This window comes from Sus scrofa, chromosome 14 (genome assembly GCF_000003025.6).
Source record: "Sus scrofa isolate TJ Tabasco breed Duroc chromosome 14, Sscrofa11.1, whole genome shotgun sequence".
In the NCBI taxonomy this organism is placed as follows: Eukaryota; Metazoa; Chordata; class Mammalia; order Artiodactyla; family Suidae; genus Sus; species Sus scrofa.
This window is the reverse complement of record NC_010456.5, coordinates 136,402,247-136,430,212: the sequence shown is the minus strand read 5'-3', so window position 1 is coordinate 136,430,212 and position 27,966 is coordinate 136,402,247. Positions and strand designations below refer to the sequence as shown.

General features: G+C 51.1%; 2 protein-coding genes across 2 annotated transcripts in view; one reads left to right on the top strand and one right to left on the bottom strand.

The window, feature by feature from the left end:
* The window catches only part of FAM196A (family with sequence similarity 196 member A), a 43,934-nt gene extending 35,202 nt beyond the window's left edge, over nucleotides 1-8,732 (top strand). The window contains 1 exon segment of the mRNA XM_021072612.1: nucleotides 8,483-8,732. Within this exon segment, the coding sequence (XP_020928271.1) occupies nucleotides 8,483-8,666 (184 nt within the window). The 3' untranslated portion in view covers nucleotides 8,667-8,732.
* DOCK1 (dedicator of cytokinesis 1) overlaps nucleotides 1-27,966 on the bottom strand; it is a 545,742-nt gene that overhangs the window by 315,276 nt on the left and 202,500 nt on the right. Inside the window, 3 exon segments of the mRNA XM_021072613.1 lie at nucleotides 18,053-18,130; nucleotides 18,133-18,147; nucleotides 19,754-19,881. Coding sequence (XP_020928272.1) covers nucleotides 18,053-18,130; nucleotides 18,133-18,147; nucleotides 19,754-19,881 — 221 coding nt within the window.

Below are 27,966 nucleotides of genomic sequence, written 5' to 3'. Positions count from 1 at the left end.
GATGATACCTTAGGCAATGTTATTCTGAGGTAAGGAAACAGGCTTTCATAAGGGAAATTAAAAATTGGGGAAAAGCGATTCAACAGACCTCCAAGTTCTCCTAGAAAATTCCCAAAACCCATAATCCAAAGTTTTGTCTATTCTACTTGACTTCTAAAGGTATGTTATTTCTCCTTCCCCCATGAGTCAAGGTCATATACTCTTTAATGACCTTTTACTAACCTTTACTATCCAAATTTCTGGTACGTAACTGACGACAGGGGTACACTGGAAAACGGATTATGCATCTTAACGTATTATTTGTAAAGCAATTAGTCAGAATTTATTCATCAGAGAAAAGGCTAATTAAACAGACAGCCCTCCCAAGACCCTCAAAAGTCAAGGTTAACAAGGCAGCCAGCTCTGTCCAAAACAGCAGGAGGGGGAGATAGTGTCACTGTCACGAGGAATTGGTGTGATTCATTTCTAGGGGACCCTGGAGACGCCTTCAGACTTGACACAGGACCCAGTTCTTCCTGAAATGCCCTGTGCCAGTGCATGTGAAAGTCCTGGGACTCGGTGACAGGAGAAATCCCCTGGGGTTTGCTAGGGCCACTCAGAGCCTCTTCTCCCCCGTCAGCACCTTGAAGGAATGGGTCCCACAGACATCACATCCCTGGAGGTGCAGTGGGGAGCCCAGGGGGTTAGCCCAGTGACCAGTGACACCACAGGGTGTGCACAAGAGGCTAACGGTGTTCCGGGCTCTGTGCTGGGAACAGTCACTGCTCCTCGCCCCGGTTCACGTCTGAATACGGGGGTTCCTCTGAGCATCTCCAACTCAGCGTGTCGGGCTGGTGGCTCAGGGCGGTCAGGGTGCTTTGCCCAGTAGCGCAAGCACGGTGGCCCCAAGATCTGGGCAGCGCAGTGTCCACCCTCACAGGGAGAAGGGCAGACGAGGCAATGGCCGAGATCCCGGACGAGCCCACTCAGGTGACCTGGCTGGGTGTCCACCCCCGATCCCTGCACAACTCACTCCAACTGATTCTGGAAAGTTGCGTTTTCTCCCTTTAACTGCCGTTGCAATGCATTTCCTACCCGATGACGCAAAACAAACAAACAAAATTGCGTGCTCTTTCTTGAGGCCCGGGACAGCTTCAGATTGGCAGAGCCCACACTGAATAACTGTCTGATCCCTTCTGAAGATGTCTGATCTTGATGGTTTGCTGGCGTCGGATATGCTTAACACGTATCCCACGCTCGCTAGTGGCCTGGTCCTTTCTTAGTCCAGAAATGGTTATAGGCAGAGGTTACAACTAGGGTTGGTGTCTTTCTGTTTCGACGTCTCTGTGGCACAAAACAAGGGCGGTTCAGACACGATTCCCTGATTGCTGGGCATCTGGCCCTCACATTAGGGCACTCAGATGAAGCCTGGGTACCAGGCCAGTCTTTGTATTCCAGACGAAGTCATAGATAAGAAAGACGCCGGGGACGGAGCTTCAGGCATAGAAAGAAGACTGTTCTGGTGTGTGGTTAGGGTGTGCGACAGATGGACTGAGAAAGGTCGCCGTCTAACTCTAACTTGGCCACTTCAGAGCATAATTGATCGCTAAGCTAACCGGCAAATATTTTGCTTTTGATAACCGTCATTACAGTCTCCTTGCCATGGCATATCATGCAAGGGGGTGGATCCCATGGTGTGGGTATTAATACTATCAGGTACCCATCTAGTTCTGATATGTGAACTCCCACGGGATTCTATAAGCTTTGACTATACACCCAGAGGGGGAAATAGAGACGGATTCAGGGTCATGACGAATCACTTCTATGTCCAATGATTAATACTGGAAGCTGTCGGAATGAGATCCACGTGTGTATATACACGTGGGCATATTTTATGTACATATGTTCATTCTGATGAATAAATTACAGCGAGAAAACAGCCGCGGGATTCTGCGGAAACTGGAAGTGCGAGGATTCAGGTTCAATTCATCAGTTTATTTCCATTCAGTAAACAGGGAGGTTGTGCTCATTCTGTCACCGAATTAAAAACATCACACAGATTGGGAGTTCCCGTCGTGGTTCAGCAATAATGAACCCAAATAGCATCCATGAGGAGTCGGGTTCCATCCCTGGCCTCGCTCAGTGGGTTAAGGAGCCCACATTGCCGTGCGCGGTGGTGTAGGTCGCAGACACGGCTTGGATCTTGCGTTGCTGTGGCGGTGGCGTAGGCCGGGAGCTGCAGTTCTGATTAGACCCCTAGCCTGAGACCTTCCATATGCCACAGGGTGCAGCCCTAAAAAGACCAAAAAAAAAAAAAAAAAGGAAAGCAAATCTATGGGAATATAGTATTAAATAAAAAAGGCATCATCGATGAAGCTGAATTAAACACGGGCTGTCCTTCCCGGAGTCCACAGACTTGAGAATAAGGAGCTCTGTTCCAGTAGGAGCCCAACATGCTCTGGAACAAATGTGCAGAGACCCTGAGCAGTCAGTCCAGAGGAGTTTGTACAGGAGACTAGTCTAGAAAATCCATGGAAGGAAGAGGTGACAAGTGACCTACGTGACACTATTTGTCCCATCCAGATCCGCCAGTAAGAGCCCACTACCCTCCTGGGCCTCCTCGTGTTTCCTACACCATCATTTCTCGTCAAGGAAGCTCAGATCCCGGCATGTGGGATGGTTTGTCCATGGTGGCAGAGCCTGAGTCACTCAGAGGCACCTTAGCGCCAGGGACTCTGCCATCGGATTCAAAAAGAATTCCAAACAGAGCCCCCCCGACCCTGCCGAGGCTGGAGAAATCAGAGATTTCAGGTTTTCTTCCAATCCAGAAAACACACCAGCGCCTGGGAGCCAAATGCACCTGCTTTTAACTCTTCACGGTTACAACACAGGGAACTAAAGGAAAGAGATGCTGCAAATATATTCCCCTTAAATTAACTCGAGGAGCCGGCCACAGCTCACTGATGAAGAATGGCAGGGCCTGAGTACTGCAGGGAGCCGCAGACAACCAGAGCATCTACTGGGGAAACTGGGACCCACTGCTCTGCAAAGCCACATGAAGGTGCAGGGAGAGGTATTACTACACAGCCCAGCAGAGACGCCGGGAAGAATACAAAGCAGGTGCCAGCTGAGGGAGCAGCCCAAGGTCCAGGGCCGATGGTGATCCCTTTGGAAAGGTACAGAAAAATAATTCCGTCAGCAAAATCCCTAGACATAAAACTTCCATTTTTAAGAGAAAAAGACTAACCATTCATCACAGTGAGTCACCTCAAGTGCTACCAGTGGCTGGCCCTGGCACATAGGCACCACGCACTCAGGGGCTTGGCTTCGGCTCCCACGGAGCTTGCAACACCAGCGTGTGGCGGGATGGTTGCAGAAGAAGGACGCAGACAGGGAAGGGAGTGATAGGAGGTAGGTGGCCTGCGGGCTTTCTATCTTTTAAAACACCCCACCAGTCCCGGGCCAGTTGTGTTGCCCAGCAGAGTCTGCAGCTGGCGTTTGAACTCAGGCTTTCAAGGAGAGAACATGGAGCTCAGGCGAGGCTGGCCTGGCTCCAGCTCCTTCGCACTCAGGCTCTGAAACTCTAAAGTCAGGACTTTTTCCAGACTGCTTATCTTCCGGAGGTGTCCCCTTGACAGTGCATCACAAACACCAGATCTCGCCTGCAGGAGTCCCGAGGCTCCCCCGGCAGCCTCCTGCCTCGTGTGACGCTCGACCTGGAGACGCCAGAGGGTGCAGGAAGCTGTGCAGCCTCCAGCCGAGGCTGAGAGACGAGTACGAGGTCTGGAGCCCAGGCTGGGCATCCAAACCCTCCTGCCTGCCTATTCAGTTGGGGGCTAAGTCTTGGAGCTGGAACTGCTCTGGGAGGCAGATCCAAACCAGGGGCAGCGGCTCGTTGCCCTTGACGGAGCTTAGAAGCCACGTCTGGTGGAAAACCACACCAGGGCCTCTAGCCCACGGGAGACGTGGAACAGGGATTAAAAAAACACTCCCAGGTCCCCTCAGCAGAGCACAGCCGGCCACCAGCAAGAGCACCCTGCCGGCCCAACCGACCCCGTCCCAGCCCTCCCTGCAGACTGCTCGTCCAGAAGAAGGGCCATCGGGAGTGGAAGCAGGCAGGGGAGGCTAGCTTGGCATGGATCCTGGAGTGCGTTTTGCAGCAGACGTTTCAGAATCTTTTTTGATGAAATTCTCATGGAAGGGGGCCAGGCCACAGACCCCACCGGAAGTGGGTCCAACAGCATGGCCTCGGGGGAGCCCTGTATACCTGCAGCGAGGGGGGAGCTCGCTGTGGGGGGAGAGCAGGGGCATAGCCAGTACCACAGCCCCAGATGGGTGGTGGTGGGGCGCTCCAGAATAGCTAGGACGAGAGCTGAGACGGGGTTTGTCATTTAAGGCTCTTGTGTTAATTCAGTAAATATTACGCACGCATCTGCAGGATTCAGGCCCTGCTGCAGGCGCTGGGAGCAGAGACAGCATTCACCCGGTCACCGCAGCTGCATCGGGGCTGGAGGCGAAATAATGAGGAGACAAATACAGAACTATTTGTAGTGAGCAGAGAGGGAAGAAAGGAGTGGAGAGGAGGAATCTTTCAGAAGGTGCTAGAGAGTCTGGGGCATGGGGGCCCTGGGACAGAGGGGCAAGGAGCAGCCAGCCAGGCCCAAGCCAGGAGACCTGGTCCAGGCAGGGGAGAAAGAGCCTCTGCCCTGACGACGGGGCCAGACCACAGGCAGTCATGGGGCCTGCACACACCCCGGCCCTCCCATCCGTGTCCAGGCCCACAGGGAGGGCCACCGCTCCTGCACCGGGCAGCCCCTGCGGCCAGGCCCCACCTGGGCCTCTCGCCATGTGAAACAGGGACCAGGTCTGGGCACAGCGTCCAAGTGCCCTAGAACGTCCGCAGCTGGCTTCCGTCCAAGTCTTCTGGGCAAACCAGGGCAGCAGGTGCTGCGTTATTCTGGCCATTTGGCCGCTTAGACTGAAGGGACCTTTGCTCTGTGTCAGCTGGAGTCGGCCAGGCTATTAACCTTCGGATGCTGCTCTGTCCAGCCAGCTGACTGCTTCAGATTCGCCCCAGTGAAGTCCCCCAGTGGACAGGCCTGCACAGGGCCACGCACAGGCGTCCCACCTGGCAGCAGGCACAGCGCTCCAAGTTCGCCTTTCTGTGCCCAGGCGTCACCTCACCAGCGGGTACACTGCGACTTGGGGTTACAGACAAGGCTCAAGGTCAGCTCATTACAGGCATTTCCCAGCGAGCGCTCACGGTCCGTCCCTCCCTCCACCCAGACCCCGGCTCCTGGGGGCCGACCTTCAGTCTTGGGGAGTGCAGATAGAAATCAACTGACGGAGGAAGTCGAGTCATTTTGTTAACAAGAGCTCAGATTAGATTACTCTGTGATTATATGGCTCTGCGGTGTGATAAATTGGCTAATAACAGGATTCCCAGTGCAGTTGCTTAATGGGAATTCAATAATTACAGGTACCCAGAACTGTGCCGTGAGCCTAGGAAATGCTCGCTCCCGCCCTCTGATCTAGTAACACAAAGCCTGTCTGGGACTATCGAATGCTTGTGATCTGGAGCACATGCTTTCAACACTAACCGCTAAAATCACTCTTTGGTACCCAAAATGCCACATGCCGGATAATGTAACATCTCAGAGACTCAAAGGCAAGGTTCAGGTTTTCCTTGGTAAATGTCCAAGTTGAAGATTTCTTTCATGTGTCTTTTTTTAACCGCCATCAGCTCTTGTTGCCATTAGACAAGCAGTGATCAACACATAATAAGGAGACAATAATCGGTGACTTGCATCTTATAGTTTAGGAAACATTTGCACTTTCTTTTTTTGGGGGGGAAGTGGGGGGACCCTTAGCATAACTCATGGGACCTCAGAGCAGCCATTATTATGGACCTTGAAGTGAGAAGGGTAAGGGACGTCACTGCGCCCCCTCGCCCCCTGCAGCATCAAGGGGAAAGGCCATGGTGGAAATCCTGGCTCTTCCTACTGAACAGGCTTGAGGTTCACAAAAGCAGCAGGTGCTGAGCTGCGCCCTTCTCACTGCTGCCCTGAGAGGAGCCCCGCCTCCGTCAGCTCACATTCTGGATGAGCAAGGCCTAAGTTCACGAGGATTCCTTCTGCCTTCTACAAACTGCAGCGTAGTCACTCAAAGAAGCCTTTGCAATGGGGAGGGGGGATCGTTCTTGTTTTGCGAGGAGGCGGGGGAAATGAGCCCTATTTTTAATTTTTCAAAAACGTTTTTCAGTACCATAGTCTTTGATGATAAATGAACTGGAACAGTGGATATAAAACATGAAACAGCCCATTAGATGGGTCTTGAACCTGTTTTTAAAACTCTAGATAGTACAGCTTTGTTGTTTTGTCTTCCCAAAATGTCAAAATTGGGCTAGGATTAATGGCTCTTTAAATCAATAGGATATCACATTTATAAATGGTTTACGGTCCCCGGATATAAAATGTTATGAGTTCATGTATTATCATCGCTGCGGAGCCTTTCCTGAAATCTGCTGGCATTTAGTCTGGCATCTGGAGCAGACACGGAAGGAGCGGAGAGTGAAAACCTCCAGAGGCCCGGCTTCAAGTTACAGGGGTGCCAGGGAGGCAAGCGGAAGCGGGGTGAGGCCCACGCCTCCTGGGCTCATCACTGAGTGACAATGGACCAGGGGCTCCTATCCCCCAGTTAGGGTGTCAGCAGGAGTCCTTTCCAAAGGCAGGAGGAGAGAGAAGGACTTCAGGCAAGCTGCAGCCCTCTTAGGAGGAATTTCGTAAGAAACAACATATACTGTAGTTTTTTTTCCTTGCTTTTTTTTTAGGGCTGCATTCGAGGCATATGGAAGTTCCCAGGCTAGGTGTCGAATCAGACCTACAGCTACTGGCCTGCACCACAGCCACATCAGCAACGCCAGATCCGAGCTGCATCTGAAACCTACACCACAGCTCACGGAAACGCCAGATCCTTAACCTACTGAGCGAGGCCAGAGATCAAACCTGCATCCTCATGGATCCTAGTCGGGTTTGTTAACCGCGAGCCACAAAGGGACCTCCCAAGAAGCAAGATATTCTTTAAAAAGCATCTTGAGGAGTTCCCATGTGGCACAGTGAAATGACTCTGACTAGGAACCATGAGGTTGAGGGTTTGATCCTTGGCCTCGCTCAGTGGGATAAGGATCCGGCGTAGCTGTGAGCTGTGGTGTAGGTCACAGATGCGGCTTGGATCTGGTATTGCTGTGGCTGTGGCGTAGGCTGGCAGCTGTAGCTCCAATTAGACCCCTAGCCTGGGAACCTCCCTATGCCGTGGGTACAGCCCTGTGTTGCAGTGAGCTGCGGTGTAGGTCGAAGACGTGGCTCAGATCCCACGTTGTTGTGGCTGTGGTGTAGGCCGGCAGCTGCAGCTCTGATTTGACCCCTGGCCTGGGAACCTTCATATGCCGCAGGTGCAGCCCTAAAAAAAGAGGCGTCTTGAACCCTGTCATTCCAAGACAAACACTATCACTCCAGGGAAACGTTCCTGCACACAGCTACACACCTGCACACTCCGGCATCAGCTGTGTAATTATAACTCTGGGTTAATATCACCACACACGTCAACTGTCTTTGAGGACGACTTGAGTGACATTCAGTGGTACTGACTTGCTAAGACACACGGTTTTCCCCCAATATCAGCTCCTCCCGGTGTTTCAGGTATAGACGAGATTCTGCAAGAGCATCGTAAGCCAAGGTCGTTTCATTTTACAACTGTTCCAGGTGAGAGAAATGGATTTCTCTGACCTTGGGAAAGTTGCTCAGGACCGGGTCTTCCCAACACCGTGTGTGTGCGCAAAGATGACCCAGGAACACGCACACTGTCAGGTGGCTGTTTATTCCATGAAGCACACGTGTGCGGTCTGCGGACAAGCAAAAGGGGGACGCACGCATCCCACGTCCCACTTCCAACAACACGTTACACATATGTCACACCAGCTGTGTACGTGCATCCGACTTCAAAGGTTTGCCATGAAAGCAAGGAAGTTCCTTTCCAAAGAAAACGAACCTATTTGATGTCGTTCACAGCGACCTCGAGCAAAAACATATCACAGCCAACCGCCTACTCCTAAGCCATAAAATTCCATCATAAGCATAACCCAGACGTTCCCTTCATGCCTCAGCAGTAATGAACCCAATCAGTATCCATGAGGATGCAGGTTCGATTCCTGGCCTTGCTCAGTGGGTTAAGGATCCACTCTTGTCGTGAGCCCTGGTGTAGATCACAGATCCTGTGTGGCTGTGGCGGGGGCTGTGGCCGGCACCTGTAGCTCCCATTGGACCCCTAGCCCGGGAACTTCCACGTGCCAAGGGTGCAGCCCTAAAAAAACATAATAATGATGATAATAATACTAATAATGCGAATGATTTTTACCCGGGTTGGACGTGACCAAATTCTGCTCAAAGGGAGTTCTTTATTTAGGGAAGACCAAGCGCTAAATCCCTGCCCTCTCTTTTCTTTCTAGTGTGGAGCTAGATTTTAAGCAGCAGGAAGACAAACTCCAACCAGTTCTGAGGAAACTCCATCCTTTTGAGGAAACTCAGGTTACACCCTCGCCTTACTCTCAGGAGATTTACTCCTCAACTCCCAAGCAAAAATCCAAAACTGAATCTAAAAAGCACGGACGGTGGAAACTCTGGTTCCTTTAAAACCCATGGTGTTTGGAGTCTCGAGGCCGTCTTTCGAACCCACTGGAGGTCACGGCAAATCCTTTTGCAACACGAACAGGATGGAGCGAACGGTGGCCGCCTGGGGGGCCACCCAGTTCTCCCCTGCTTTTACCAAAAAGGCCTTTGTTATAACAGATAACAGACGCAAGGTGGTAAATGGCACACCTTGCCAGCTGTTCTTTGCAGCTCCCGGATGTGGGACGTAAGATCGGAAACAAAACGTACGTCGTCAGAGATGAGAAGTAAATAATTCTCTGCCCCCACCCCAGATCGGCAAGTAGTATGTTATCCGCCTGCAAAGTGGCAGGCTGTCACTCTGTACACAGCTAAAACGCATCATTATTTTCGAGCCTTTATTATGATTATTTTTTGTAACTACCGAGAAGAAAAAACAAGTAGCCCTTATGTTTGCAAAGGACTTCATTTTTATGTTTACTTTTGCAAAGAAGCGGGGGGGGCAAGTGCAATTTTCAGCACATCAAATTCCGGAGAAAGCACAATTTTTTCAAGTGGTCGGAGACCATGCGTAATCTCTAAAATGTGACTATATGTATATTTGCCTTCATGTGCTGTAGCGCTAAGCCAAGTGACCACATCTCAGCGTCACACTGACACCTCAAATGCAGCATCCGCTTCATCTCCAGACCCGCGACACGCTTCCTCCTCATTCTCCAAACGGCCAGCAGCCAGGAGTCCCCCAAAGTCAGGACATGCCCTTAATCACTGCAAGTCGACAGGGTCAGAGCTATTGGACGCTAAGCTCTCTTAGATCTCATTTTTAATCTTTGGTACCCAAAGGCCAAATGATACATTCTGGCAAGAAGTGGAAAACACACACAGAGATACACAGTGGCTAATGCAGTCCCATTAAGTCGCAGACGGACTCTGCCACCAGAAAACGTTTCCGTGGCTCCCTCGTTGAGGCGCTGTGCACACGGAAGCTCGGGCAGCCGTTTGCTAGGATTCGTTATGCCTGATAACAACCGTGGAAGACCTGACCATCTCAAAGAGAAACCGCGTGCTTAGTTTAGCTGCTCTACCAACAAACCAACTTAATGTCATCTACATTTAACCTGTTAGTGAGCTGTACTAAATGACATATCTAGGGGAAAAGCTGTGAATCAAATGTTTTTAGGTCTTTTTTAAATAAATCGTGACACTTAGAGTTCTCTTTTGATTACACATTGCAATATAAATCTTAGTTCCTTTATTTTTTCACTCATTCCTTTGCACCTTTGCAACTCTCTTTTTATAGAACTCAAAAGCCCCTAGTCTGTTGATGACTCTGTCTACCAAGTTTTGGCTTTTTCACAAGAGGAAGTCGGGAACTTCTTTTGCCTTTTTTTTTTTTTTTTTTTTTTTTTTGGTACAACTTCAATTCTGAGTAGTTTGTGAACGTACACTAAAAGCCGAGTCTTCTGGTCTCTGTCCAGCAGTTTCAGACGTCCTCTCGTGCTCACACGCGCATCTCAGTGATGAATCAGATGCCAATAAAAAGTGGTCCGCCTTGGTAAAAGGATCACTACTTAAGTTCCTCGGATTGGAGCTATTTCTTGCCATGCATTTTCGTCCCGACTCAACGCAAATCTATTTTTGTTCTAAGTGTTTTGATGCTCCAAGGTCTGATGAGCAGTCAGACCTGGACTTGAGACTGAATGAAAGAAGTATCTCACGTAAGCATCCTTTGGGGGGTTCCTCAAGCTATATCCGCAGATGTATGCTTTAATTAAAAGAGAAAAAAATGTATCTTTTGTGGAAACAATATATGAGGATACAAATCCTTGAATAGGAGTTGACAGAATTGAGGAATATTTTTGGGCTCAAGGAAGGCTGAGTGAGTTGATCGCCTATCACGAAGGAAGTGCACTTGTTTTGTGTAGAGATAAAATTCCCCCCAAAATGTGTTTCATGTATTTTATACTGTTTTTAAACTCAAGTTATAAAAATGTTTGCAACAAGTTCTCTCTTCTTGTGTTTTAAGAATCCCAACTATCTCAGTAACTGAAACAAGGGTGTTAGCAGCTTTTTAATTAGTACTCTTAATTCTGTCTAAACAAGAGGACATCCTAGTAATAAACAAAGTCACATCATTGTGTGAAAGCAGTCGAGACACCAAAAAAAAGGAATTAACATTTCCAGAGTCAGAAAAGGAACTGAAGGTAAACGAATTCCTATTTAAAAATTAAACTATCTGCAGAATAGAAAAAAAATTTTTCCAACTCATTTCACAGTTTAATTGCAATGTGTTACTAAAAGATGATGACTCTTCTCTTAGAGAGATTTAGGTAAAATCTTTGATACAAAACCAAGGTTAAAAAGTACCGTGTTCCCTCCTATGTACCTGTACACATGGCGTTACGTAGAGAGATTAAATTATTATACTTGTCACTAAGTTCTTTATTAATTTTTAAATAAAAAAACAATCAAAGTTCATGTTCTGTGTGGCTCTTCGACTTATTTCATGGTCTCAATAACCGGGGAAAACAGAATCTGAGAAAATAACACGAAAGGAAAGATGTTCAGGCTGAAGAGAAGGCCCTGGGCCTTAGGAGAGGGAGGGACCCTGCTGCCTGGCCTGGCCTGGCTGGGGACCAGCTGGGGCTGACATCCAGCTCCGACTCCATTTATCAGACCACGCCCCTGGCAGGAGCTTCCGCTGCCAGGATGCCAGGGTGACTTTTAAGGGCAAAATACACCGTACACAGGAGAACCTGGCTAATTGAGGTCCAGTTTTTAAAGAACTTCAAGGAGACCGCTGGACTCCTAAGCGTTTCCAGGGCAAGTCCTGCAGTGCCCGCTGCAGACAGATTCTCTCTAGATCATCCATCCAGCAGGTCTGCAGCCCCCGGCGATGGCCTGCCTCCTTCCTGTCTCCATCCCTCCCCGGGGTGGGAGACCAGCCCCCACTGGGCTCAGCACCCTGCCTCTCCCGTGGAGACCAGCCCCAAACCAACGTCTTCCCCCCAAGGGAAACAGCCACCTGGAAACCTAGAGGGGGAGAGGTGACCAGACACCTTTCCTGGTCTCTGCAATAACAGAGTCCACGGCAAGGCCAGAGACAGAAGGTCTCTGCAATAACAGAGTCCACTGTGGCCCGAGACAGAAGGCCCCCCGCTGCCCTCCCAGGTTCCTCTGGGGAAACAAGGAGATGAACCCGACTGAGCGCAGGGTGGGGAGGAAAGCCCATGCCCGAGGCACTTGGGGGGACCCTCCGAGGTCTCATTCCACAGGCGTTTGTGAGCCGCACCCTGGTGCCGTCTCAGAGGTCGTCTCATCAACAACTGGATCCAGCCAAGGACATTCTGCCACACAGGAGTCCGGCACTCCCTCCCAGAGTGGCTGGCCAGCCTCCAGGAGAGGTCCCCGGCCTCTGCATCCGGGGGTCCTTCCATCGCAGACCCTCCCCCAACTCCAGCAGAGTAAAACCGGGTAGAAAATCAAGGTGCGAGAAAACCTGGCTATCTTGGGAAAGGCATTTAGAGTTGGCAGACGTTTCCTCCTTTTCCTGCGAGGTCACCTAGGTGTCCGTTGCCATGGAGACCTGAGGTGTGGCAGAAAGGGCATCCTCACTCGCCGACCAGCATCAGGCTGACTCCAATCTTACACAGTAACCAGGAGTGCGCCTTGCAAAGCCGTGCTCCCTGGGGTGCCATCGAAGGCAAGGCAGACCCGAGGTGCACAGCCCTGGATTCCAACTCAGAAGACGCATCATTACATTCAGGGGCTTGCCTTTTGCCTCTCACTGAAGAGAGCAAGAACAAAGAGCAAGAACAAAGGACAAGAACTGGGCCAGGAACTCCTCCAGCCCAGGCTGTCTGTGCGGACTCCACGGCTGAAACACTCACTCCACCGGCATTTTTCCCAGCGAGTAAAATTGGACGTGACGGCTAAGAGGGCAGCTTCGCCGATGCAGTGTCCCTCCCCACTGATGGCTTTCCCCACTGATGGATCTCCTTTTCTCCAGAAAAGCTCTACCACTGGTGCACTGGACACGGGATACGTGTGTGGTGAACTTATTTACCGGAAGAGACGAGCTGCACGATTCAGAAATAAAATTCCACTTCGTGAATTAGCGATACCTTATCGCGCTATAACGCGCATTTTGGAGATGAGAAGGTCCTGTGAGTGCAGCCTGTCACCTCTTAAGCAGCTCAGTAATTAACTTAAGATACAGCGTGGGATGATTATGCAAGGACTGCCCAGCAGCTTTTACCCAGGCAACGGCATGGTTTTTACCTCCTGTGGAATCAATCCAGTCCTGATCCACCTTGGAACAAAAAAATGCTAAGGCCACAGAAATATAAGACAGGATGGAAAAACTGATGCACTGATATCCAAAAAGAATTTATAGAGTCACCACAACTCACAGGGGCACCTGGAGGAGGATGGCTTTCTAGAAGTCCCTTGTATTCCACGTAGATTGATTGCCAAACATGCAGTTAGAGACACTTTTTATAACACTCTCAGAGAAAAACCACACGCGGCCCATGTGAAACTTTTGTCATGTATTGCTTTCTTTTGCAGATGAAAATGAAGAACAGCAGGTTCTTAAAAGCACATTCATAGGTAAACTCCATTAGAATAAATATCACAAAGTGAATGCTCAGGCACCAGGGTGTTGAGGGTGTCGCATCTTTGGGGAAGTATTTGGGGATGAGTCTTGGTAAAAGATTCTCTGGGAGACCAATTTTATTACAGTATTTTCCAAATGGAGCAGCATGTCAGGTCCTGACAAATCACACAGGCTCAGAGAAAGCAGTGGGTTTGCACCGTCCCCACCACCGATGCTGCTGTCACCATGGAACACCCCCACGCACCAGCGTCCCTGTGGGTGGTGGCTTGAGTGGAAGCAGAAGGAGGTCCATCACTGGAGTCCAGTGAATCGGGAGGGCTGATGGTCACAGAGCAAGGGCAGGTAGACTGGTTCCCTTGTCTAATTAAGCCTACGTCCGTGGATTTTCCAAGGGAATCTGTCTTTTGCAGAGGCTCACAGTTTCATTGCAGTGCATCAGTCAAGTTCAGTCTTCTGGTGTGTATCCAGGCCATAGAAAAATCTTTAAAAGTCCTTCTCACTCAATTACATTTTTAAAGGACCCATTAACAAAATGTAAATCTGATCACTGAGAAGCGGCAGCAGCTACTAAGATCATAAGAGAAGGACTGCTCCTTCATTTGCTGCTCAACCCCACTTGGGTTACAAGCGTTATTCCAGCAAAGACACAGGCAGGTGTGGGTTGGGAGGGTCAAGGGCGGGGGTAGCCATGTGACCCACCAAACCAGTGGTCAGGTCATCGGCCCACAAGACAGGAGACCCCAGCCACCCTGGCCCCTTGCTCAGAACCATACCCAGTGACCAAGAAGCCCGCCAAACTCAGGGAGCCGAGAAACCCTTTCAAGAGGATGAGAAAAATAAACTCTGAAATCGGACAACTCAGCAGCTCACTCAATCACGCTACTGCATCAAGTCGACTGGAATAAAGATAAAATGGCATCATAATTCGGTGACCAGGTTACTGCCAGCCTTCTTCTGCATAAGGGCCTATTTTAGGCATCCATGCGATCTACAATTCTAGACTTGCCAAAGGGAGTCTCATTTGTTAAAAAAAGGGTGATCCTTAGACTCAAGGCATATTTCCATCCTCTGCATGAGATGCATTCCAATAGCCCGTGTCAAACAGAAGGCTGAAAGGTATAACATGAACGAAAGCAAATGATAACCAACCAACTACATGGTGTTTATAAGCTACCACAGATACAGATAAGAGAAAAGGCTTACACTGCACACCACAGCTTATCCCATAACGTGTGAAGCTCCCCAGTCCTCAACCCCACACAGAAGGAGATGGGAAACTGTCAGGCCACAGAACCATCCTCAACCAAGAACGCATCCCGACAGAAACAGGGGCCACATCGCTCCCATCGCTGTCGACAACATCATGAAATAACCCAGTAAGTGAAGCAGAGCTATTCAAACCTTCTTTCAATCACACTGTCCTCCGTGATTCTTTAGAGTTTGTGAGCTGACTCACAGTTATACCATTCCCGTGCTCTTTATGCAACAAAGAGGAGCAAGCAAGAAGGATGGGAATTTGTGTTACAACCGAATGTTACGGCTGACACCTAACAGGTCTAAAAACTACCTTCTGCTCTTTTTCTACCCTGAAAGGTCCACCGATTAAGTTTTTTTATTCACCTTATCAGGGGCATTTTTTCCCTGGATCGCCCTTTCATCTAAATTCATGGAGCAGCAACAGAGAGATTAAGATGCTAACGCACGAATGTGCGTTGGAGCCAATGGGGAGACAGCGACGCCAGGCTCGCTGAGCAGGGCAGCATCGCAGGGTCAGCCACCTGTGGATGTCACAGGGCAGACTCATGGTTCCCTGGTGACCGAAAGAGCCTTCTGAACACCTCTAATTTTAAATGGCAAGTGTCCTTCTTGAAAACATCTTGAAATGAGGTCACCACTCATTAAATAATTATAGTTTATTCAGGCTTTCTTTTTTTTTTTTCTTTTTTCTTTTTGAGAATCCTTCCCTGACAGCTTAGTTCATTTTAGAAAAGAAGTGCTGGGCTCCTTTTATACACATTGGAACTGGGAAGAATCAGCTTAGGACCTAAATCCTGTTCCCGCTTCTCTGCTGGAGAAGGACAGGTCATGGCGGATAGGCCTGGAGGTGGGCAGCTTGCTCTAGCCCCCACCCCATCCCCTGACAGTGCCCTGGACCCCTGCCCCCTGTGCAGGAGGAACAGGGCCACAGCTAGGTAAGGCCAAGCTTGGGTCCTCATTTCAGACCCCTTGGTAGAAGGTACAAGGTCCCCTCTTAGAACCCCCCCCACCCCCCGCAAAGGTTCCTTAGAACACATGAGCTTCTCCAAGCCCTTCAGGAAAGGGGCAGCTGATTCGTGGCCTGCCCCTTCCACCTCCAGGAGATCCTAGCCATCTGGTGCCCGGAATGACTGCGGTGGCAGATGGAAAGATGGAAAGACGCTTACTACCCTGAACTCCTGCCTCCCGAACTAGGTTGCCGACCCGGAGGCATCCAGAGTCCTCTTCAGCACCTCCTGGAGCAGCATCATGAGTCTCCATCTCACAGATGAGACCTAGGAAAGCCAGCTCTGGCGCCAACCCAGGGATCCCCGAGAGCGCCGCCGTGCCAGCTGTGGACCCAGGACCATGCCCATCTCTCCGCAGGCATTTATGCAGGAGCCTCTGCAGGGTGAAAGTGAGGATTCAGTGAGACTCCTCCACTGGTCACACAGCACCCGGCACATACCGAAGTGGCCCAAGAAGAGCTACTGTTATCGACACTTTACCACGACGCCTGCGACAGGAGAGATTTCCCAGAGGCACGCTGGACGACACGGTCAGAGGAGTCGCCTTGGTCTGCTCCGTTCGGCATCCTCTGACTGAGCTGCGAGCCGGTCTTCCCATCCCCCACCACCCAAGGTCCCATCCAAACTGTCACGGGCTTCCTCCCGGCCCTCCTCTCCCCAGTTCAACCACTGGCTGGTGGGTCACGACCCAAGTGAAGCCACCGCTAGGGGCAAGCCCATAACCAGAGACAGAAGCATCAACACAGTTCACTTGCCTCCACGCAGGCCCATCTCCCCGAGCTGCCCATCATGAGTGCTTGTCACCCACTCACTGGAATGCCACAAAAAGCAGAATGTGCCCTCAGCCCCTCTAATCCAGCCTATTCCAAAAGGGACGTTGGCAGAATGACACCAAGCTTGGTTCACCCTTAAGCCACATACCATTCCTTCTACTTAAGGTCCTCTCCACGTTTCCAAGGAGAGCGCGTTCCAGGCGTGCCACGGCACGACCCCAAGGAAACAGGCACACAGCACCGCCAGAGGGCTCCTGGAGTCACCCCAAGTCTTCCTGCGTGGGGCGCAGTCTCCAGCCACCCTTACAAAAATGTTCCAAGATCAAAGAATAGTCATGCTGGGGAACAGGAAGAGGCAGATCTAGGTTTGCAGGATAATGGAAACGTCCACTGCAAATAAAGCCAAGGCAGAAGGAAATATTTTATTTCCTGCTTTATACACGTCATCGTCCAAACCTAAAGGAGATACACCTTAAAAGGAACGCTGCACATCACCTGTGCGAAAACTCTGAGACAGAGACCAGACAATCTTACTGGACGTTAACAGAAAGGCAGCACTCGCTCCCTCCCTGTGATTCACCCCAAACCCAGACGGCATCCTTTTCTGCGATGCCCGCACAGAAAGCCAAGCACGCCCAGTGCCACGTTCCTGTTTGCTGTCCGAAGGGGAGAGATGTGTCACTGTGCTTGTTCCACTCCCGGGCTTTGCAGACACAACTCAAGTCATCCCAGCAGACCAGGGTGCCCAGTCTGCTTGCCCATGAAAACTCCAACTGGAGTTTTTCCTTCTGTGATTAGGGCAGTTACTTTTTGAAGTGCAATCAGCCGAACTGATTTCAACGGGTACATGTATGAGAAAGGAAAGAAATTAAATGAGACCCACGCGGGCATCTGTTGCCCACGAAACACCATCTAAGAACGAGGAGGGTGAGGAGGAGAGTGGCGAGCTCTGGCCAAAGAGCCGTAAAACAAACTTCCGAGACTGTCAAAATTACTGTCAAAATTTCTTTTTTTCTTTCTTTTTTTGTTTCTTTTTGGGGCCGCACCTGTGGTATATGTAGGTTCCCAGGCTAGGGTCAAATCGGAGCTGTAGCTGCCTGCCCCTGCTCCAGCCACAGCCACACAGGATCCCAGCCGCGTCTGCAACCTTCACCACGGCTCTGAGCAACACGGGATCCTTAACCCACTAAGTGACACCAGGGATCGAAGCTGCATCCTCCTGAATCTTCATTGGGTTCGTAATCCCTGAGCCACTTTCTTGAGAAAAAGAATAACAGAGACCACTCCCCCTCAACAGCTCGTCCGAGAGGAAGAGGCGCACTACTTCAGAGCAGCCAATAAAACGCGACGTCGAGTGCCTCGATTCCTTTTTAAGGTCCTTCATAAAGTTTTATTAATGGCACCTTAAATGTAAATACGTGGAAGGACACTGCCAGGAGGATGAGGAAGAAAACACACACCCTTTGCTGGGAGGAAGCAGTGAGAAAACGAAAGCCAAATGCCTGTCTCCAAAATGCGGGTCTGCTCACGCTTCGCCTCCGCCATGTGCTTCTAGAATGAGCGAACACGGGCGCACTTAAGCTACGAGACCATACATAAATGCCTCTCAACTGCTTGCTATTTTGTAGGAAGATATGGTTGGTTTCGAAAGGCAGCCGGAAAAGGACCCCGGGGATGTGGGGCTTGAGCGTGAGTGAACGGCCTGGGAAAGACGCTCTGAGCCGCGATTCGACCCCCGAGCCTGTGTCCACTTACGATGAGTTCGGAGTCCCGCCCCATGGAGATGACGGTGCGGTTCACGGTCCGGAGCAGCTTCTCCATGATGATCTGGACGTGCTCTGGGTGGGTCCCTGCAGGAGGACACACCGCTGTAAGGCAACACCTGAGAGCATCGTGGACACGCCAACCCCGCGGCTGCCCCTGCATCCACCTACCCCATAAAGGGCACATCAATTACAAACCTGAACAGAGGAAAAACGGTCCTTGTCAGAGGCAAGGGCCTTCGCAAAGAAAACTCAAGGCATTGTATTAATTATCCTCCATTAACGAGAATGTGTTATATAATCATCGTAATTGAATTTAAGCAAACCTTAAAAATTAAAGCAATACAATGTTTAAACAATACAATGTTTATGATCCCTGATTAGCTCACCAAGGAGCTTTCTGAAGCCATCGGGCCTTGTGTACAGGGCAGGCCAGCAGACGGCCACTGCAGATGGCCCTGCATTTCAAAGCCTAACAATGCGGGAACAATCACAGGGAAGTGAACGTTCAAATATTTTTTTTCAGCCTGAAACTTCAAATTCACGGTGCCATGGAAACGTCTATCCCTGATCTGGTGTGGATGGGATGGCTGACTTTTTAGGAACTTGGAACATCTCTCAACATGCTTTCTAGATGCTTCTTCTTCTTTTTTTTTTTTTAAATGTGGCCACACCCATGGCATGTGGAAGTTCCCAAGCCAGGGACTGAACCGGCACCACAGCAGTGAACCAGGCCACTACAGTGACAATGCTGGACCGCAAAGAAACCCTCTAGGTGCTTCTGCAGAGGCCAGGCAGGCACCACCTCCTCCACGAGGGTTGGCCACACACCCTCTTAACTCCCTATCTTTTATCTGATAAGAAAAGGCAACGGCCTGGAGTGGGACCACTGATGCGGGCCTTGGGCTGAATGCTCCCAAAGGCAACGCCTGCAAGAGCAGACGGAGGAACCTCTGTTATGGTGAACAAGCCCACCTTATCCCTTTCTTCATGGACACTGCCCAGGCTCTGAGAGAAGGAGTAGGCGCAGCAAGAAACAGGGCAGGACAGGCGTGTGTGTGTGTGTGGGGGGGGTGTGTGGTGTGTGTGTGGGGGGGGGGTGTGTGTGTGTGGGGGGGGGTGTGTGTGTGTGTGGACTGGGAGGGTGTCCGGACGCCAAGCTGAGGAGCACAAAGAGCAAGCCCTGCTGACTTAAAAATCCTGGCCCATCTGACACCTCTAGAGGCGGAGACAGACACGGTCCTGCCCTCCCATCCAGACACACCTGCATGTACCTGAGCACAAAGCTGTCCTAAGGTGGGTACGATGGTACCGCGGAGGCTTAGGGCCAGCGCTTCCACATGTGCTTGCATGAGCTTTTGCGTGAGACAAAAGGTCAGTGGGATGAGGGGTCAAATCAGAACTGCATCTGAGACCTACACCACAGCTTGCCGTGACACCAGATCCTTAACCCACTGAGCAAGGCCGGGGATCGAACCCACATCCTCATGGACACTGTGGCGATTTCTTAGCCTGCTGAGCCACAATGGGAACGCCTTATTTATTTTTTTAATTGAAGTAGAGTTGATATATATAACTAAGCTGATCCTGTTTAGGTGAATCACATGTGACTTGGTCCTGGGAGGCCAGGGTTCACGGGGACTGGAGGCCGACACTTCCCGCGGGGTCCGAGGGGCGCCCCGCCGTTACTCACCACGTCCTTCCTGTACAGAACCTCCAGGATGTTGCTGAGCAGCTGGCAGCAGGCCTCCAGATCCTCCTGTCTCTCCAGATGATACTTGAGCTGATCTGTCATCATGGGGAGCAGGATCTCTCTGCAGTCTGCAGGGGACACGGGGTTGCCAGTCAGCAGGAGCCCCACCAAGATGCAATGCCCTTTGCTAGAAGCTTGTCCCCCTAGCTTGTGACACAGCTTTCCAACATTCTGCCCTTATGTCCTCTCCAGTGTGAAACTGACATCTGGAGGGGTTCAGATCACTCGACTGGGAGGAAGTCACCCGTTTTGTTATAAAAGAATTCACACACAGGCAGTCACATGTGCACACATGGGTGTCAGCTCACAAACATACACATATACACACCCACACATACCCCATAGATTGCACATGGATACAAATGCAAATACAAAGGCTGGGGCTGTAACTAATTTCCTGTACTCAACTATAAACTTGCTGATTTGCAACTTTAAAATAAATACTTGTTACAACAAAAATGATGTAAATTGCAGCACTTATTGCTTTTAGGAGGACCAAAGCATCAGTTCATAATCTACATTCACCACTGGATTTTTTTTTTTTTTTCGGTCTTTTCAGGGCCACACCCAAGGCATATGGAAGTTCCCAGGCTAGGGATCAAATCAGAGCTGCAGCTGCCAGCCTACACCACAGCTACAGCCAATGTCAGATCCGAGCCGCGTCTGCAACCTGCACTACAGTTCGCAACAATGCTGGATCCTTAACCCACTGAGCAAGGCCAGGGATCAAATCCATGTCCTCTGGATACTTTCGGGTTCATTACTGCTGAGCCACGACGAGGACCACCCCCCCCCCCAACCGCAACTGGATCTTGATCACTCAGGGAAAACTTTCTGCTGGGCTCACACCTGCAGAAGGACAGTCCGTGGAAGGCTGGGAGCTCAGGCTTAGGAGTGACGCTGTCTGGGTTTCAAGCCTGCTGGCTTCCTTGCAGGGTCATTTCGGGTGAGCTGGTTGACCCCATGAGCCTGGGGTTCCCCACCTCTAACAGGGGCGCGGTGGCACTAGCTCCTTATGCTGTAAGGCACAATGCACTCCCGCAGGGTGAAGCTTAAAGGCCTGGCCTGGCACAAACAGGGGCTCAATGGGGCACTAGCCATAAGGATGTGACACTGGTGAAGAGCCCCCGCCCCTCCTGGCCTCCAAGACCCCTGGGCTGATGCACAGGCAGGTGAGGGAGAGAGGAGTGGGACAAGGTATTGACCTTGGGGGTGGGAGTTCAGGAGGCCTCCTTTGGAAGACAGTCCCTTCACCTGCTGGGAAGAGGAATCTCCCTCACAGGGTGGGCAATCCAGGAAAAGGGTCCCCAGATACCAAGTCAGCGGGACAGGAGCCTGTGACATGTCATGAACACGCACAGCTCAGGAGGGTGTGGAGAGGAGGGGCAGGATGAAAGTCCAGACAGGCTGCTGGATTTCCTCCTGAACAAGATTCAAGATGAAATGCCACCACGAACTGTCTCCTGCAACTGGGAAATCCTATCCTCCAAAGCGACTAGCTATTGACAACACCAGTTCTCTAAGGTGAAAGGAGCCCAGCCACCGTTGTTCCTTTCAAATGCGGAGCACGAGAAAAAACACAGCAGAGCACTGGATCAAAAGGGTGAGGGATGGGAAGGTGCAGGCGGGGAAGGGGTAGGATGAGATGGAAAAGCTAGAGCGAGCCTCCGCGACGGTGCTCGGTTAGGGCAAAGCAGACCTGGGCAGCGAGTGACTGCAACAGTCCAAAGGCCTGACCTCCCGCATCGGTGGTGGTGAGTTGGAAAGGAGAGGCCTCGAGCCAGAGCAAACTGGAGGCAGGCTGAACACAGCAGTAGGCGATTAACTGGGCAAGAGGATGGGGGCTGAAGGAGAGTCAAACACAACGCCCAGCATCCCTGAAATGAGGCATCCGGCACCCTGTGATGCCAGCCACGGGGAGGAGAGTGGGAGCAAGAGGGCGTGTAAGGGAGGAGAAAAGGACCAGAATTTGGTTTGGGACAAGTTGAATTTGAGTTGCCTTCTGGACATCCAAGTCCCCCCCCCACCCCAAATGGAGAGAGAGTTCTAGACCTTAGAGAGTCCGGGCCTTACTGAAGGAAGAAACAACAGCCCTAGGCCGTAACAAACGAGTGTGGGACTCAGACCATCACAGAGGGGGGTGTAGAATGAGAAGGAAAAACTGTGAGGAGCAATCAGAATGTCACACCGGAACAGGAGGTGGAGCGAGGACAGATGGGGGACGAGGCAGCCGAGGACGACGTCACCCGAACCCAAGGAGGGCAGGTGGCCAGCGCGGCCAAACGCGGCGGCAAGAACAGGTAGAACAGCGTGGCCCTGGAACGTGGCAATTAAAAGCTAACCGAGTCCTTCCTAAGGCAGCTTCCTGTGTGGGATGAGAAAATGGAAACAGCCCAGACACGGCTCCAGAAGCAGGGCCGTGAAATGAAAGGAACCGCATGATCTAAGGATCGAAACTCGCTTAGGTTTTCACTTGTTTTTTTTCGGACAGCATCATAGAACGGATGCTCAGAAAATTAAAGAAAAACAAACGAACTAGACACAAATACGACTCGAGATGAAATGCAGTGACTAATTATCTCTTCCACCTGGGAAATCCCATTTACCTCTCATCACCCACGCTCCAGTGTGGACTCTGTTGACGACCCCAGTGTGTGTGAGGAAATCAGCCCAGCCCCTCTCGCTCCCTTTACCACGCAGAGCGCAAGAGAGAACAGACAGCAGAGCTCAGAACCATCCGGCAGCCTGAGCTTGTTTTTAGGATCTTACGTTTGAGGATTTCCAGTGTTGATGATACATAAAAGCATGTTTTGCATTAATGGTTCCTAAGGTTTTCCTTTTTTTTAATATAAGAAAAAAGTAGAGTTCCCGTCGTGGCGCAGTGGTTAACGAATCCGACTAGAACCATGAGGTTGCAGGTTTGATCCCGGCCTTGCTCAGTGGGTTAAGGATCCGGTGTTGCCGTGAGCTGTGGTGTAGGGTGCAAACGCAGCTCGGATCCCGCGTTGCTGTGGCTGTGGTGTTGGCCAGCAGCTACAGCTCTGATTCGATCCCTAGCCTGGGAACCTCCATATGCCATGGGAGCAGCCCTAGAAATGGCAAAAAGACAAAAAAAAAAAAAAAAAAAGTGAGCATGCGACACCAGGCTGGTTCCTGAAGGTATGCAGAAATCCACTTAGCAGACTTTTCCAAGAAGTGGAGGTGGAGAAGGCCTGGGGGTGGAGGCGGGGTCAGGTGGGGACCGGGAAATGCAGGCACAGTGCACTGCCGGCCCGTCTTCTGCCTTCCAGGGGGATGCAAGAAGGAAGCTCACGCTAAGGCTTTTTCAAACTCCATTTTGATTTAACCCCGAGAAGAGGACTGACAGCGGCTCTCTTTTTCCAGAATGAGTTCCGTCCAGTGAATACATGCAGTACTCATTGCGGTCACTCACCATTTCCGTAACCAATACTTGGGCAGAGGTAAGGCAGATATTCAAGTGCTGTCCATCCTCCTGGCAGAGGCCAGGCCAGCCTCGCTCACTCTGATGTCGGGCGTCAGAGACGGTCAGAGAGCCAGAGCACAGCCCAAGGGGAAGGCGCTGTCTCGGGGGCACCAGGCCGGGCCCTTCGTGTCGGCACCCCTGGATCTCAGGACCGTCACACGTGTGATGCCCTCTTACCTCCTCACCCAACCCTTCCTGCGATGCCAGTGGGAACAAGGGCCCCATGGACAGTGTCTCTCCAAAGGCCACAGACCCTGGAACTCATCACGAAGGATGTGCTTCCAAGCCGAGGCAGCTGCCAGCGCAGGAGGGTGCAGAGGTACCAGTGAGCCGACCAAGGACAAAGTCAGTCCAAGGGAAAGGCCACGAGGGAAGGACCTGGTGGCAGTGGATCCAACCTGGCAATGCGGCTGCCCCTATGCATCCCTAATCCAACATCATTCCCACAGAAGGGCATTCACTAGCGACACGTCTTCGGTAGCTCGTGGCTGCTGACCTGAACCACAACACAGCATCCCAGGTAGGGTGACACGCCAAACTCCGAGCACCCAAGGGGCGGGGGCGCCCCCAGCAAAGCTGAGTCCAGCCCTGCTCAGCCTCCAGGTCTCAGACAGGATCTGGGAGCATCTCGGATGTCCTCCTTCCCTCCCACCTGGAACACATGACACAATCCGACCCCCCCCCCCAACACACACACACCCGATGGGCCTGAGGCCTCGGCTGCCCCCACCACGTGGGCAACCCTATTGCGGCCACCACCACTCCAGAGATAAGTCGGTTTCCAGAAAGACATGTCAGGGGGGAAATGAGAGCCTCAACGTGTGAGCAGGTGAGGCCGGGCCCTGACAGAATGACAAAGGAAGGCATGGCCGTCCAGGCCTTGCAACGTCCGGTTCCGAAACAAGCTCGGGGGAGGCCAGCAGCCAAAGGCCTCATGGACTGGCCAGGCCACAGGGCAGCAGGGGCGGGTCCACCCACAGTCCTAGAAAATCAGAGCCACACTGTTGTGGACTCAGAGGGGGCAGAAACGGCCCTTCAGTTTCCGGCCGAAGGGCGCCCTGGGTGGCCCCACTTATCCCTCATCCGGGCCAAGCAAGGGCGAATGTACCGTCCTCGGAAGGAGCGGAGTGTGTGGGTCTCACTTGTCAGGATCGCTCCAGGATGAAGGAAGTGACAGTGGCCCTGTTCAACCCCGGCAGGGAGACGCTCTGCATCATCTCTCTCCACCCGGCGGAAGCACCCACTGTCCACCCAGCCCAGGGGTCCGTGACAGCCTCGCTCCTTTGTCACCCAGCCTCCTTTGAGGAGAAACAACCACTGCCATTTTGTCATGTTTAGAGACATTTCATTGTCCTAGCCCTGAGAACCTACAAGCCCAGGGGTTAGCATCCTGCAGATGGACCCACCCACCTCTGGGTGGTCAAGGTAACGAGGGACAGTGGGGACAAGCACACGTCACTGAGAGGAAGGACCGAGACAGCGAAGCAGGACATTGTGAAAGTCCAGCACTCCTGCGTGGAGGGCCACCACCTCCCGGCCCCAGGACAGAGCTCCGGCCCCGGGCCACACACCAATCATGGGACCGGGCACCTAAGCAGGCACAGCAGGTGTCTGCCCGGGCTTTGCTTACACGCGCCCTGACCACCCCAGGCACCTTGGAGGCCTCCAAGGACAAAGGGTTGCAAAGCAGCAGCACCTTCAGAAACACGTCCCAGAACCCCCAGGAAGAAAGGCAACGTGCCAGCATCCTTCAGTGGCAGCGAGGACCGAAGCTGCAGGCGGCACAGGCTGGTAAGCATGATCGGCAGGTGCAGGCACAGCCCCCGGCAGACCTGGGGACAGCCGGGCCTCGGGGCCAGGTCCTGGACTGCTGGAAATTACCACTGGCTCTGGGATCTGATCCTCCTTCCTAGAAGGCAGTTTTCGCGAGGGCAGAGGGCTTGACTCATCTCACTAAACTGAGAGTGAAAGTGTGTGTGTGCCTGTGCATGGGGCGGGGGGGTGGTTTGTGCTCACGTGGAGAAGCCCTCTCTTCCCAGCAGGACAGCTGCTGCAAAGGACATTTGCTGACAGTCCTTTCTCGTATGTCAACCACAGCTCTGTGCTCCTGCGAGGGGCTGAGGAAGGACCTGCAGTCAAGGGTCCCTGTCCCAGCCTCGGAAGACATTCAGGGGCAACACCTCACAGCAGGGTCCCTCTGGCCTCTCCAGTGACCCGGTGTCACTCAACGGTGTCCGAGCTGATCCGGACAGCATGTTCCGGCGTGTGTGTGGTGTGCGTGTGTGCATGCGCTGGAGTGTTGGTCTGGGTTCACGTGTGACTAAGGTCCACAGTATCACAGGAGAGAGGCTGCCTCCCGGTGCCACCCCAGCCCCCAGCAGCCCCCACCCCCCAAGGCAAAGTGAACCTTGTTTCAGAAAAGGCCTCCCTTATTCTGCACTGCAGCCCCTTTCAAGATGTTTTTTTTAAGGGATGGAACCCAAGTTTGAAATGACACGAAAGATCTGAAAATTTTATGTAAGTTAAGACAAAAAAAATCAAGCAGACAGAGGAAGACTGATCACACACACACAATCACACTCACACACACTCACACACACCACACACACACACACACACTCTCCTGCCTGCAATGAACTACTACTTGAAAGCGTCAGATACTGTCTCTGGCAGCTGAGGAAGAGGAACCTCCTGGCATGTTTTGTGTCCCAACTCAGGGTCCTCAACACCCTCTCCCAAGAACAGCATGTCATTTCTATGCATTATTTGTGCCAAGTCCCATTAGGTTCAAAACTGATGGCCTGGGAAGCTGACCGTCCCCCTGTCACCTCAAAAAAAAAAAAAAAAAAGAAAAAAAGAAAAAAAAGAAAAGAACAGTCAACTCAACAAACCTTAGATTTTAAAAGGAAAACCCATTTTAAATAAACTACCCACAGCCAACCACATGCAAAACAGCTGCGACAAACACCAGAATGAAAGTCTAGGAACCCAGGTCAGTCTGTTTGATTTTGGAAAAGGCTTTAGTGTCAGGAAGGTTCGGTTTACCCACGCACACGAGGTAACGATCAATTCCACCCTGCTCACGCTTCGCTTTGGGTCTTGGGCAAGTTTCTTAAACCCTCTAAGCCTTAACTGCCCTTATCTGCAAAATGGGTGTGCTGTTATTAATGAACCCCTCGGGTTTACTTTGAGAGTGAGATGAGACAAGACAACGGGTGTAGATGGCAAACAGGAAGCATTCAATAAATGGTAGAACATACCATAAAGAGTCAATAACAGCAACGGAAATAATATCATGCAAAGGCAGGCTTTTCAACAAAAGACAAGGCAAAAAAACTGGGTTTGTTATCCCAGAGGGTAGCCAGGAAGCCCTTGACATGTACTTAGTGCCACTGAGAAGAGGCATTTTCAATTTTAGTTAAATGGAAGTAAGTCTCTGACTTTTAAACGTAAAAAATGACACCTGACTCGATGATCAGACACGACCGTTTGGAACAACGGGAACAACTTGGGTATGTGAAGCGACTTTTCAGTGGCAAATTTTATTCCACGTCAAAAACGCAGATCTATCTGTGACGAAACTTAAGCACCCGCATCGAGATGCGCTGTATGTGTAAAAACCACACTGGATTTCAGAGACTTGGTTTGAAAAAAAGAGTATAAAATATGCCACTTGTAATATTTAGATCAAAGTCATGTTGACATGCTATTTCACATAAAATACATTATTAAAATTAATTTCACCAACCGCTTTGTACTTTTTATCTTCTCCGGTGGCCTCTATAAAATGAAAAATTCCATATGTGGCCGGCATTCTATTTCAGTTGGACAGCGCGGGCTCGGATTAGGCGAGGAAGCAGATGTTACAGGCCTCCTGTGTGATTTCTCATTTTAATGAACTGGTGTTCAGCTTTGGAAGGAGAATCAAGGCCAAGGCTTTCTCCTGTCCGATCATCGTCACACGGACGGGACTGCAGGCTTCGTGAGCACGCGCTAGTCCGAGTCAAGGCACAGACCTGACCCACAAGGAAGCCAGAACCAGCCAGCACAGCGGTCCTGGTTTTCCTGCTGTGCAGAGGGAAATGCAGTCAGCTCAGCCAGCCAGGAGAGCGCGAGCAGCCCTCGGCCCCAGACTCCCCGCAAATCAGCTGAGGGGCTCAGAGGTCCTGCAAGCGACCAGCCACCCTTCCCCCGTGTGATCCACTCTGATTACAGCCAGCAATAATTTGACATCTGTTCCTCCTCAGCGGCGCCGGCTGAAGCCATGATGATTAATGCTCTGGTAATGGGCACAGAGCAAAAAATATTAATCTTTATAAAAGGTATTCAGCAGGCATCATCAGCTTATAAATGTCCAAGCAGAACATCCGTCTGTAACTCCATTACGGCTCTACATCAAAGCGGGACGCAAATACAAGAATGAATTTGTCCATTTAAAACATTCGTTTTATGAACGCTGAATAATGTGCTTCTTAATTTTTAGTTCGGTCACATTAAACAAATGATCCATAAAGTGCGTTTAATAACCTTGAGCCTGTTACACAGAAGTGAGATCCAGATTAACACTTTTAATGAGAATTAAACAGTAAGAGCCATATAAACGGAGGGTGCTGGCTATCCATCTTTCATAGACAATCGCACATTCTTCAACAGTCAAAGAAGGCTGGAC